The following is a 13,241-nucleotide window of genomic DNA, read 5'->3' on the forward strand; positions in this document are numbered from 1 at the left end:
AATTTACCAAGTAATTTATAATTTTTGGTATTGCTTCATCAACTCATCAATCGATTTAGAGACTATTGATCTTTACTTATTATGGGCTTACCACTGTGGCCAACATTTCTGCTGTAGGGATTACCTAATTTGACCTTCTGCCATCCTTTTTGTTTATTTAAATAAAAAAAATAGAGTGGACCTATTGGAAAAATACAAGTCCTCATTTGCTTATGTCTTAATTGATCCATTTTAACATAGGCATTTTAGTTTAGTTCTTCTTTACTGTGATTTGCTGTATTTTGTCAGTTATATTACGTGTTATACAAATTGTACTTCATTGTTTTCTCCCTGTTATCCAGCATACAACTGGCAGGACCTTTGAGAGTGAAGTGAGATACCGGTGTAACCCAGGCTATAAGTCGGTCGGAAGTCCTGTGTTTGTCTGCCAAGCCAATCGCCACTGGCACAGTGAATCCCCTCTGTCGTGCATCCCTCTCAACTGTGGAAAACCTCCCCCGATCCAGAATGGCTACAGGAAAGGAGAAAATTTTGAAGTAGGGTCCAAGGTTCAGTTTTTCTGCAATGAGGGTTACGAGCTTATTGGCGATCATTCTTGGACATGCCTGAAATCTGGCAAATGGAATAAGAAGCCAAACCAAAAGTGTGTGCCCGCCAAGTGCCCAGAGCCACCCCTCTTGGAGAACCAACTGGTTTTGAAGGAGTTGACCACCGAGGTGGGAGTGGTGACATTTTCCTGTAAAGAAGGGAACGCCCTCCAGGGCCCCTCTGTCCTGAAATGCTTGCCATCCCAGCAGTGGAATGATTCTTTTCCTGTGTGTAAGATGGTTCTTTGCCTCCCGCCTCCACTGATCTCCTTTGGGGTCCCTGCTCCTTCTCCTGCTCTTCATTTTGGAAGTACTGTCAAGTATTCTTGTGTGGATGGGTTTTTCTTAAGAGGAGATCCTACCACCTTCTGCCAGGCTGATGGTACCTGGAGCTCTCCACTGCCAGAATGTGTGCCAGTAGAATGCCCCCAACCTGAGGAAATCCTCAATGGTATCATTGACGTGCAAGGTCTTGCCTATCTGAGCACAGCTCTCTATACCTGCAAGCCAGGCTTTGAGTTGGTGGGCAATTCTACCACTCTTTGTGGGGAAAATGGTCACTGGCTTGGAAGAAAACCAACCTGTAAACCCATTGAGTGCCCAAAGCCCAAGGAGATCTCGAATGGCAAATTCTCTTACACAAACCTACACTATGGGCAGACCATCACCTACTCTTGTGACCGGGGCTTCAGGCTCAAAGGTCCCAAAGCCTTGACTTGTTTAGAGACAGGTGATTGGGATGTGGATGTCCCATCTTGCAGTGCCATCCACTGTGATCCCCCACATCCCATTGAAAACGGTTTCGTAGAAGGTGCAGATTACAGCTATGGTGCCATGATCATCTACAGCTGCTTCCCTGGGTTCCAGGTAGCTGGTCACGCCATGCAGACCTGTGAAGAGTCGGGATGGTCAAGCTCCATCCCAACGTGTGTACTCATAGACTGCGGTCTCCCCCCTCACATTGATTTTGGAGACTGTACTAAGGTCAGAGATGGTCAGAAATATTTTAACCAAGAAGAAGACATGATGGAAGTTCCATATCTGACTCCTCACCCGCCTCATCATCTGGGAACAGTGGCTAAAACCTGGGGAAACACAAAGGGATCTCCTGCTACACATTCAGCAAAATTCCGATACAACACCCTGGTTTCATACACCTGTAATCCAGGATATGAACTCTTGGGGAACCCTGTGCTGATCTGCCAGGAGGATGGAACTTGGAATGGCAGTGCGCCATCATGCATTTCAGTTGAATGTGACCTGCCTGTTGCTCCTGAAAACGGCTTTTTGCATTTTACAGACACTACCATGGGCAGTGCCATACAGTATAGCTGCAAACCTGGGCACACTCTGGTGGGCTCCGACGTAAGACTTTGTCTACAGAATAGAGAATGGAGTGGTACTTCCCCACGCTGTGAGGCCATCTCATGCCCCAAACCAAATCTAGTTATGAATGGCTCCATCAAAGGAAGCAACTACACATTCCTGAGCATATTGTACTATGAGTGTGATCCTGGGTATGTGTTGAATGGCACTGACAGGAGAACGTGTCAAGAAAATAAAAATTGGGATAGGAATGAGCCAATCTGTATTCCTGTGGACTGTGGTTCACCTCCAGTCTCAGCAAATGGTCAGGTAAAGGGAGAGGGGTATACATTCCAAAAAGAGGTTGAGTACACTTGCGATGAAGGGTTCTTGCTGGAGGGGGCCAGCAGTCGTGTTTGTCTTGCTGATGGAAGTTGGAGTGGGACGACTCCCATCTGTGTGCCTGTCAGGTGTGCCCCCCCACTACAGGTGGCAAATGGGGTGATGGATGGCCTAGACTATGGCTTCGGGAAGAAAGTGGTGTTCCATTGTCAAGACGGCTATGTGTTGCACGGTGCCCCCAAACTCATCTGTCAGTCAGATGGTAACTGGGATGCCCAGGTTCCTCTCTGTAAACCAGTCAACTGTGGCCCTCCTGAAGATCTTACCCATGGCTTCCCTAATGGCTTTTCCTTTTATCATGGGGGGCATATACAGTATCAGTGCTTTCCCGGTTATAAGCTCCATGGAAGTCCTTCAAGGAAGTGTCTCTCCAATAGTTCCTGGAGTGGCAGCCCACCTTCCTGCCTGCCTTGCACGTGTTCCCCACCAGTCATTCAAAACGGAGCAGTCAACGGGACAGATTTTGCTTGCGGACAGGCAGCTCGGATTCAGTGCTTCAAAGGCTTCCAGCTCCTGGGACTTTCTGAAATCACCTGCGAAGCCAATGGCCAATGGAGCTCTGGCTTCCCACGCTGTGAACACACTTCTTGCGGTTCTCCCCCAACGATACCAAATGCATTCACCAGTGAGAGTGGCTCTTTGGAGGAAAATGTGATAACTTACAACTGCAGATCTGGGTATGTCATCCGAGGCAGTTCAGATCTGATTTGTACAGAGAAAGGGACGTGGAGCCAGCCTTATCCTGTCTGCGAGCCCCTGTCCTGTGGACCCCCACCACCTGTCTCCAGTGCAGTGGCAACTGGAGAGGTACACACCTATGGAAGTAAAGTGAAACTCAGGTAAGACCATGGCTCTAGAGTCTCCAAGGGGCACAGGCAGGAGGGTTGTAAAATGAAAAGTGATAGGTCAAAAATTTAGCTAACTGGGAAGAAAACACCCCCTCTGGACTGCAGTCCAAAAACTGAAGCTTTTAACACTTGGCTTTATTCTATCCACAATTATGCAGAAATCCATTGACTTCGTCTAGAGTTTCTTGAACTGTTAGATATTTTCATAATAAAAATGAATTTAATAATGATATTATCCAGAACAAAGGTAAATCATGTCAACAACATTTAAAGCAACTTTAGACTTGGCTAATCCTTAATGTGGATAACTAAGGATTCATCTGGTTGTCATTGTTTTCTTGGTGTTTTTGCAAGGCAGCTCCATCCCCCTGACATTTGAGTTATTTTTAATACATCACATAAAATGTCTACTAAGCTTTATAACAGCTTCTTGAATCCAAGAATAAGTCACCAACTATATTGCACTCCCTTTAAGGCACTCATTTTTACTTTCCCATTGCAGGTGTCTAGAAGGTTATATGATGGATACAGAGATAGACACATTCACCTGTCAGAAAGATGGTCGTTGGTTCCCAGAGAGAATCTCTTGCAGTCCTAAAAAATGTCCTTTGCCAGCAAGCATAACACACATACTTGTTCATGGGGATGATTTCAGTGTGAATAAGCAAGTTTCTGTGTCATGTGCAAAAGGGTATACCTATGAGGGAGTTAATATATCAACATGTCAGGTAAGATTCTCTGTCTTAATTAGAACATGTAGGATATAACTCATTTATATATATTATATTATGTGTGTGTGTGTGTGTGTGTGTGTGTGTGTGTGTGTGTGTGGATATATATGTAAGTGTATATTATACTATATATATATGTGTGTGTGTATATAGATATATGTATATGTAAGTGTGTGGATATAGATATACATATACATATATCCACACAGGCAGTATCTTGCTGTCCTGAAAAGAGAAAATGTCTCGTTTCCAATCACGTCAAAGAATTTGAGAAGTTTTTTGGTAGAAATATAATAAAATATATCTTTCTTTCCAATGGTCCCATTTTTAAAAATAAGAAAGCGCCAAGGGCAGGTGAAAAGTCCCAAAGGTAAATAAAATGTTAAAATATCTATAACAAGAGATTCACGACAAATCAACTATGTGTATGGTCTACACATAGACTCTCTATGTGTAGAAATGAGGCCTAATTGTTACCAAATATGTTTCCAGGTTTAGTAGAAGAGCAAAGGTAGCAGAAACAAAAATTGGAGTCAAATTCTGCCTCTGCTTACTACTTGTGTCACTTTAATAAAGCTACTTAGAATTGCCAAGCTCCTATCAGTGTGGTATTAGTGTAAAATTCGGTAGAAGGGGAAATGAATGGAATGGAAGAAATAAGTCAAAAGTAGATCCTGATAAAGGAATCATCACAAGTCAGTGAAGAAAGGAATCATTAATAAACAAATCATTCTGATACAATGAAGTAACCACTAGGGAAAAAATTAATATATACCAAAATAAACTCCAGATGTATCAAAAGAAAACAATACTATGTAGCTTTTAAAAGTTAATAGTAATACCCAGAATATCATTTGTGCAAAAAATATATTTATTGAAGCATTATTTACAGTATTGAAAAATTAGATACAATGTATATTTCTGACATTAGGGGAATGGTTAATTATGAGGCAGTCATATATATATATATATATATAATTATTTCTGGCTCATCTGTAGAATAAAGGGCTTAGCCTCAAGTCTTGTTTTAGACTGCTATTCAACTCATATGCTATTTCCTCAAAGAAAACAAAACAACATTAGCAAGAGAATAACAGTCTTCAAGGGAAACATCTGTGTACGCCTCACTATACCTGAAAAGAAGGCTGGAACATGTTAATTCTAACTGTGTTGATGAGGAAATAAAGTAAACGTATGTGTGTCTTTTTTTTTTCTGTAACTATGTGACTTGCTCACAATATATGATAGAATGTTTTCAAGTATTCATGTTGGGAAGGGAGAAAAAGGAAGCCATCTTTTTAAACTTTGGATCGTATGCCTGAAAGTTGCTGTTTCTCATCAACTTTAGATTAAAACGCAGAATTATGTAAAATATAAGGGTGTATTACTATAAGTCATGAAATATTGGTATCTATCATCCAGTCCTCATGCATCATAATGAAAACATACTTCTTGGTGTTCTTGATTTTTTAAAGGATTCTATTAGGAAGAAAATGCTTGTTTTGTGAGTTTCAGAAATGTCTAAAATTGTTTAGTGATGACTGTTAAAGCCATCTGATAATTAATGTGTGTTTTTTAAGGCCAAAGATAAGAAGTGGCAGAAGTAGGACCAAGTCCTAGGTCCTCTGACTATCATTTGGGGATTATTCTGTTATACAACCAATATTTACAGACTTCTTCATTCATGGGTACTAATTTCTAAATGTAACTTACAACTTGTTATTTAGATTGATGGCACCTGGGAGCCACCATTTTCTGATGAATCCTGCAGTCCAGTTTCTTGTGGGAAACCTGAAAGTCCAGAACATGGGTTTGTGTTTGGCAGTGAATACAGCTTTGAAAGCATGATTATTTATCACTGTGAAACTGGTTATGAATTAGAGGTAAGCGAACAAATTGCTTAACTAGCATTAATTTGTTTTTCCAATATACTTAGGAATATTTTTAGTGTTACGCCATTTTGTTTCACCGATTTGGGTCCTAAAAGACTTTTCTATACTTTGTTGCCTTATATTTTAGCACTCTCTGAGAAATATTTAAAGTGACTTACAATTTTAAAAAGCAAAGTAAGTCTCAAATTAAAGAATCAAAGCCATGAAAAAAAGAGGAACTTTGTATACCAGCCACAAGACTTTAGTTGGTCATTTAAACCTGTGTTTTCGCCTCCTGTTAATTGTATTCTGCACAGTCCCTCTGTCACTGTGGGGAGGCAACCATAAGGATTTAGTTATACAGAGCTAGGGTTTCCTCAAGCAATGGGCCCAAATACCTTGGAGGGTTTTTGACTGAGATGCCAGGTTCCCACCAGGCAGGTATGGCCTGAAAAAAATCCCCAGAGCAGTTCTAACCAAATACCATGATAGGTCTCAAGACCACGCTTGCCTGGTTTGTAATGTTAAAATCCCATCAGCAGCACCTATTTACTTTGGTGCGAATGCTGCAGTCAATTTTGCTAAAAGCATGATCACATCATCAAATTTGAACTTTAAGAGGCCTGTTTTATATTACATAATGTTGTCCTTTGGTTTTTCGGGAAACTTCTTTCCTGTTTTGCTGTTATAATGGTATTAAATGTAGGTTTTGCAGACGTATGCATTGACAGTGATTTGTTAAATGTGTATAGCATGTTCCATTTTTTTTCTACTGACCATAGAACCAGAGAACTTTCATAAGATAGGTCCATGAAAGCTGGAACTAGGCTTAGGTGGATCTTGTTTTATTTCCTCAAAAGATTTTTTTTTAAAAAAAGGTGGGGGGAAAGAAGGATGATAATGTAATGGTTATTGCAATTGAAGAGTTTTTCTGTTTTTGAAACTCAGTTGCTCTTCATGTGAGAGTACTAATCTTGCAATTTGTTAAGTAGAAAAGTGGTGTAAAATCTAAACAAATGTATAGCAAACTGATGGGTCATTAAATTTCAGGAAGTAGATAATTTACCTTAAAAATTTTGGAAATATCCCAGTGTTAACCACAAAATTGAGAGAGATGCTATAACAGTTGTTCTTATTCCAAGCTACATGTTTGAATCACCTGAGAAAGTTTTTATAAATATTAATGTCCAGTTACTTACAGAAATAATCAAGTCCAGGTCTGGAACATGAAATGTAAAAGATTAGCCTAGAAAAGCTTATCCTATGAGTTAGGAGGGAACCTATCAAAGGCGAGATGTTAAAAAAAAAACCTCAGGAGCCAATTGGATGAGGCTTCCACAGGCCAAGATGAGACCATTTTAGCATCAATAAGGGTAATAACTTTAATGGACTGAAACACATCAAATACGTCATGAATGACAGTAGACTCACAATGATACTAGAAGAAAATTAGTTGGTAACTTTTAGGGGATACCCATGAGCAAATTCATTATTTTGCAAACACAACGAAAGGGGGAAAAGTATCTTTTCAATGCTAACTGGATGACTAAGTAACCAAGTAGTAGATGAAATCAGTCAATAATGATAGAATTTAAATTTCAGAATTTACAGCTCTTATGAATTAATGGATTTAGGTTATCATCATCATGGCTACTGATGTCAGAAAAAAAAATAGAGGCACCCAGACATTATAATGCCTCTGGATGGAAAAACACACCATTAGGGAAAAGTCTTACCAAAAAAAGAACTGTTGAATTTGAATTTTTGCATTTTTAACAAGTGCCCCAGATACCAAAGGTCAATGGCTGGAAAAGTGGTTAAGAATAGGGACTTGGTCCCAGCAGACTTCTGTTAGAGGCTCTCTGCTCTTGCTGGATGAAAGATGTTGGGGAACTGACTGAACCTCTCTGAGCCCCTGTTTCATCCCATCTGTAGTAGAAAGGCCATAACCACCTTTGCAAAGTTACTGCAAGGACTGGAGATAAAAGAAAGTGGCAAGCACCACCCTTTATGCATTGACTGAGTTCAGTAGAGGGTAGTTATTATCATTACTCCTAGTATGCATATTATTACCAAAATCAGACAAAGCAATTAAGACAGCTAATGTAAATCATGTTAAAATTTTCTAATATGTAAATAAATTATCATTTTTATGTAAGGTAAACAACTTCTTTGAGCCATCTAAATCTCAAAAATTTTACTACACATTCAGTCTTCTCGAAATAAAAATCACTACAGGCAACTGAGGAATAAATCAAAGTAACTCAAAAATGGGATAGTCATGTTCTAAAATCACTGGTAGTGAGCAATAAAGTGGTTTCTATGATTCTAAAACTTACTATAACTATCTAACTTAATTGTTGATTAAGCAGATACATTATGTCAAAAATAGTAACTTGATGCTAATCTGGATCTAAAACTCCAGATAAAAAACAAAACAAAAACAAAAACAAGATAAGTAAAGGGATAGAGAGAGAAAAAGAAAGAAGGAAAAGCATGATAAAATTTGCAACTTACTAAGGAGGGAACCAACAGGCGGTGTTTGATTTTTGTTTTTTACAGCAATAGTTACAGAAAATAGAGTTGAGCTTTTATTGGAACAAAAATTGACGTAATTGGAACAGAATATTATGTGAATTATTGGAAGAAAAAGGAAAATATCTTAGTGGGAAAAATGCTAACCTATTGACTAAAATTAGCTACTTGCGTGTAGTCCACTCTGGAAGTACCCAAATAGGGAGCTGGCTTTGATGGCTTGTCACATACTTCCTCAAAAGTAATAAAAAATAATTCACAAACTAGAATAATATATTTTCCTGTGCATACATAAGTATATAAACACAAAGAAAGTACAGCAGATGTTAACAGGGTTTATCTCTGAATGAAGAATCCTAGAAAACTTTGTATTTTCTTTCATGTTTTCCAACCTTTCTGTAGTCAAAACATATTATTTTTTCAATAAGAAGAAAATAATGAATATATACTTTTTAAAAATTTAATTTTATTGGTTCAATTATTTTGTTGGAAAGTCAGGAGAGTATCCTTCCATCAAAGTCAATGGAATTTTTATATGTAAAGATCTGTCAGTAATTAAACTGATAGCTCAAAGAAAATACCTTTGAATAGAAGATTAAGGATAAAAGACATCAGTCAATCAGATAAAAACCAAAGTAGAGGCGATTGCTCCTTTTCAGACATTTTGCTAATTTAGAGCACAGCTTCAAGAGACTATGTATCCAAAGAGCTCTGAGGACTGAAAAGCCATGAGACAAAATCCATGTGCTAAGGTTCATATACTTGACTTAGAGTCAAGCCCCTTAACACATTACTTGGAACCTAATCTTTTTTTTTTTTTTTAACATATAATGTTAGAGAATTTTATTTATCTAATTATTCCATAGTAAATTAGGTGTTTAAAACATGGGAAAAGGTTATCATTAGGAACACTGATGATTACAGTAAAAAATAAACAACAAAAAAAGAGGAAGCAAGGACGCATAAAAATTATATCCAGAAATAAAAACCCAGTAATCTTAGCCTAGCTCAGCCTATAATAACTCTAGGGGGGCAAACAGCCTGTATAGCCCCCAAGGGCTATGGAATATTGGGAAATATACCAAAAGTGCATTGAGAATAACAACTATAAATATTTTTTTAAGTAAATTACATTATTTTTACTCTATTTCTGAAGGCAGGGAAATAAATTTTAGAAAGATTTTTACTCAAAATATATAAAATTTTACTTGCTCGGGCCCTTAATAGGGTAAGTTTATCTTTAATGGATACGTTACATTGTCAAAAAGTCAATCCTGATACCAATAAGATATCTTGACATGTTTCATGTCCAAGGGTATAAATAAACTAATTCACCTTCTTTGCTGTACCTCTCAGATATTAAAAAATAAATTTAATTCAAAATATTAAGTATCCTAAGCAAATATACCTCTCTGACATTTCAGACACATTCTTTATCAGTTTTTGCTCTTGGTTATAATTAGTTATCATTTAAACAAAAAGTGAAACAAAGTCTGTACCTTAATTACACTCATCAGCCAGAATACGAATTTTGAGGTAGTTTGATGAAAACATTTTTGAAAGTTTAAACCTACCTCTTAAACTATATTTATTTAATGAATTTATTTAGCATTCCAGTGCCAAGAGTTTCAAGTTCACATCTGAGATGACTTTGCATTCCCTTAGTTTTTCATTATAGAGGTACCATCTTGTCAATGACCTGTTTTCATTGATTCACAGGGGAACAGGGAACGGGTCTGTCAGGAGAACGGACAGTGGAGTGGAGGGGTGGCAACGTGCAAAAGTAAGTCAAATGACACTTAGTCCCCAAAACGATACTAAGGACACAAAATAACAATGTGGCCACATTTTCTTTATAAGTCATTTTTGTAATTAAAAAAAAAAAAGAAATTGACTCCGTGAACTGCATGAGAACCTTTTACGGGCTTTTGCTCAAGGGCACCAAACCAATAGAAGGGTGAAACACTGTGGTAGAGATTAATGATTAAACTGGAATCGAGCACAAGATTGCTGACACTGGAATGGCAAACATTTTGTTTAGAAACTAGTTGATTATTGAGTTTACCTGCCTTCTTTTTATGGGTTTTTCCGCAAAATAATGATAAATTAGAAGGCTTAGAGCTGTTGCCTTGGTAACAGTCTTGGGCAATACTGACATCTTCTTAAAATGATGTTGGTACCACTGTCCAATAAATGAATATTCACACTGTTTGTGGAACTCTCATTAACTCATTGTACGAGAACAGCCAAGTGTATTTAGCAGGATGCGGGTGAATACAGGTGACTCTGTTCCTAGGATATGGCTCGCCGTATTCCTCCTCTGCCGAAAGACAATGTATTTAAATACAGTAGTTACAAACCAATCAAAACGGCAGGCTTAAAAATGTTTTTCTCTTAATAATTCTGGAGGAGTCATCAAATTTTCAAACTAGAAGGGGCCTCTTGAATAATCTAGTCCAGACCCTTGAGTTGACCAATGAGTGAAAACGGGCTGGGAGAGGGGAAGTGGCCTGCCCAGTATCAGAAATGAAGTTAGTGGCGGAGCTAACACTAGGACTTGGGGTACCTGAATCTTTGTTCACTGTTGTTTCAACCATACTGTCTAGTATAGATTAATCAGTTGATTTTGTATGCAATAGGAATCTTAAGTCTTTTAAGCAATATTATATGGCTGAAATTCAATGGGGAATATGACTTTCTAAAAAAGAACCGTGTGTGCGTGTGTGTGTATACATAAACACATACATAAACATTGAGTAACATCTCAAGTCCCAGAAAGGCATCATTGGGCATTCCCAGTAATAGCATTTTTTTATCTCAGTTGTTCATTATCAAAAAGTGTGTGAATGTACATGCAGGGTGAAAGGAGAGGAGAATGAAAAGGAAACACCTATGTCTGGAATAGGAAGCTGCTATGGTGTCGGTGAGGGGATTGTTTCCATTTTGCAGCAGGTTTAATTCAAACTACAATGATAATGGTTTGAATAGTTTCTATCTCTGAAATGCAAGATAGTAAGAAAATGCTCTGTGTGGATCCTGTTACTCTGTGGTTTTCTTTTCTTTTTCTTTCTAAATTATTAAATAAGTGATACAAGTTCTTTGCAGAAGGAAAGAGGACTGGGAGAATCACTTAAGATGAAGCTTTTCTTTTTCTTTTTAGAGACCAAGTGTGAAGCTCCACTTGGGTTCCTGAACGGGAAAGCTGAAGTTGAAAACAGTACTGCTGGACCCAGCGTGGTGTATTCCTGCAACAGAGGCTACAGCCTTGAAGGGGCACCCGAGGCCTCCTGCACGGAAAATGGGACTTGGAGCTACCCAGTTCCTCTCTGCAAACGTGTGTGTTGACCTTAGGAGGGGATTAAATCAGATTCAGTTTTCTAATTAGTTTCCCAAATGTCTAAACCATGGTGGAAAATTCACCTGTAGGTGAGATTGGCCCAGAGAAAGAAATCTGTGCATATCCAAACCAAATACTATGGGGTATTTTTTTTTAACATCTTTATTGGAATATAATTGCTTTATAATGTTGTGTTAGTTTCTGCTGTATAACAAAGTGAATCAACTATATGCATACATATATCCCCATATCCCCTCCCTCTTGTGTCTCCCTCCCACCCTCCCTGTCCCACCCCTCTAGGTGGTCGAGACCGAGCTGATCTCCCTGTGCTATGCAGCTGCTTCCCGCTATCTATTTTACATTTGGTAGTGTATATATGTCAATGCTACTCTCTCACTTCGTCCCAGCCTACCCTTCTCTCCCTCCCTGTGTCCTCAAGTCCATTCTCTACATCTGTGTCTTTATTTCTGTCCTGCCCCTATGTTCGTCAGAACCTTTTTTTTTTTTTTAGATTCCATGTATTTGTGTTGGAATACGATGTTTGTTTTTCTCTTTCTGACTTACTTCACTCTGTGTGACCAACTCTAGGTCCATCCACCTCAGTACAAATAACTCAATTTCGTTTCTTTTTATGGCTGAGTAATATTCCATTGTATATATGTGCCACATCTTCTTTATCCATTCATCTGTCGATGGACACTTGGGTTGCTTCCATGTCCTAGCTACTGTAAATAGAGCTGCAGTGAACATTGTGGTACATGACTCTTTTTGAATTATGGTTTTCTCAGGGTATATGCCCAGTAGTGGGATTGCTGGGTCGTATGGTAGTTCTATTTTTAGTTTTTTAAGGAACTGCCATACTGTTCTCCATAGTGGCTCTATCAATTTACGTTCCCACCAACAGTGCAGGAGGGTTCCCTTTTCTCCACACCCTCTCCAGCATTTATTGTTTGTAGATTTTTTGATAATGGCCATTCTGACTGGTGTGAGGTGATACCTCATTTTTGTTTTGATTTGCATTTCTCTAATGATTAGTGATGTTGAACATTCTTTCATGTGTTTGTTGACAATCTGTATATCTTCTTTGGAGAAATGTCTATTTAGGTCTTCTGCCCATTTTTGGATTGGGTTGTTTGATTTTTGATGTTGAGCTGCATGAACTGCTTGTATATTTTGGAGATTAATCCTTTGTCAGTTGCTTCATTTGCAAATATTTTCTCCCATTCTGAGGGTTGTCTTTTCGTCTTGTTTATGGTTTCCTTTGCTGTGCAAAAGCTTTTAAGTTTCATTAGGTCCCATTTGTTTCTTTTTGTTTTTATTTCCATTTCTCTAGGAGGTGGGTCAAAAAGGTTGTTGCTGTGATTTATGTCATAGAATGTTCTGCCTATGTTTTCCTCTAAGAGTTTTATAGTGTCTGGCCTTACATTTAGGTCGTCGATCCATTTTGAGTTTATTTTTGTGTATGGTGCTAGAAAGTGTTCTAATTTCATTCTTTTACATGTAGCTGTCCAATTTTCCGAGCACCACTTATTGAACAGCATGTCTTTCCTCCATTGTATACTCTTGCCTCCTTTATCAAAGATAAGGTGACCATATGTGCGTGGGTTTATCTCTGGTCTTTCTAT

General features: G+C 38.3%; 1 protein-coding gene across 1 annotated transcript in view; it reads left to right on the forward strand.

Moving 5' to 3' along the window:
* Positions 1 to 13,241, forward strand: part of SVEP1 (sushi, von Willebrand factor type A, EGF and pentraxin domain containing 1) — a 196,701-nt gene that overhangs the window by 149,379 nt on the left and 34,081 nt on the right. The window contains exons 38-42 of the mRNA XM_082469099.1: positions 342 to 3,133; positions 3,645 to 3,870; positions 5,601 to 5,756; positions 9,999 to 10,062; positions 11,440 to 11,613. Of these exons, the coding sequence (XP_082325225.1) occupies positions 342 to 3,133; positions 3,645 to 3,870; positions 5,601 to 5,756; positions 9,999 to 10,062; positions 11,440 to 11,613 (3,412 nt within the window). The remainder of the gene's footprint in view (positions 1 to 341; positions 3,134 to 3,644; positions 3,871 to 5,600; positions 5,757 to 9,998; positions 10,063 to 11,439; positions 11,614 to 13,241) is intronic.

The sequence above is a fragment of the Balaenoptera physalus genome, assembly GCF_965194825.1.
Source record: "Balaenoptera physalus genome assembly, chromosome: 7".
Classification (NCBI taxonomy): domain Eukaryota; kingdom Metazoa; phylum Chordata; class Mammalia; order Artiodactyla; family Balaenopteridae; genus Balaenoptera; species Balaenoptera physalus.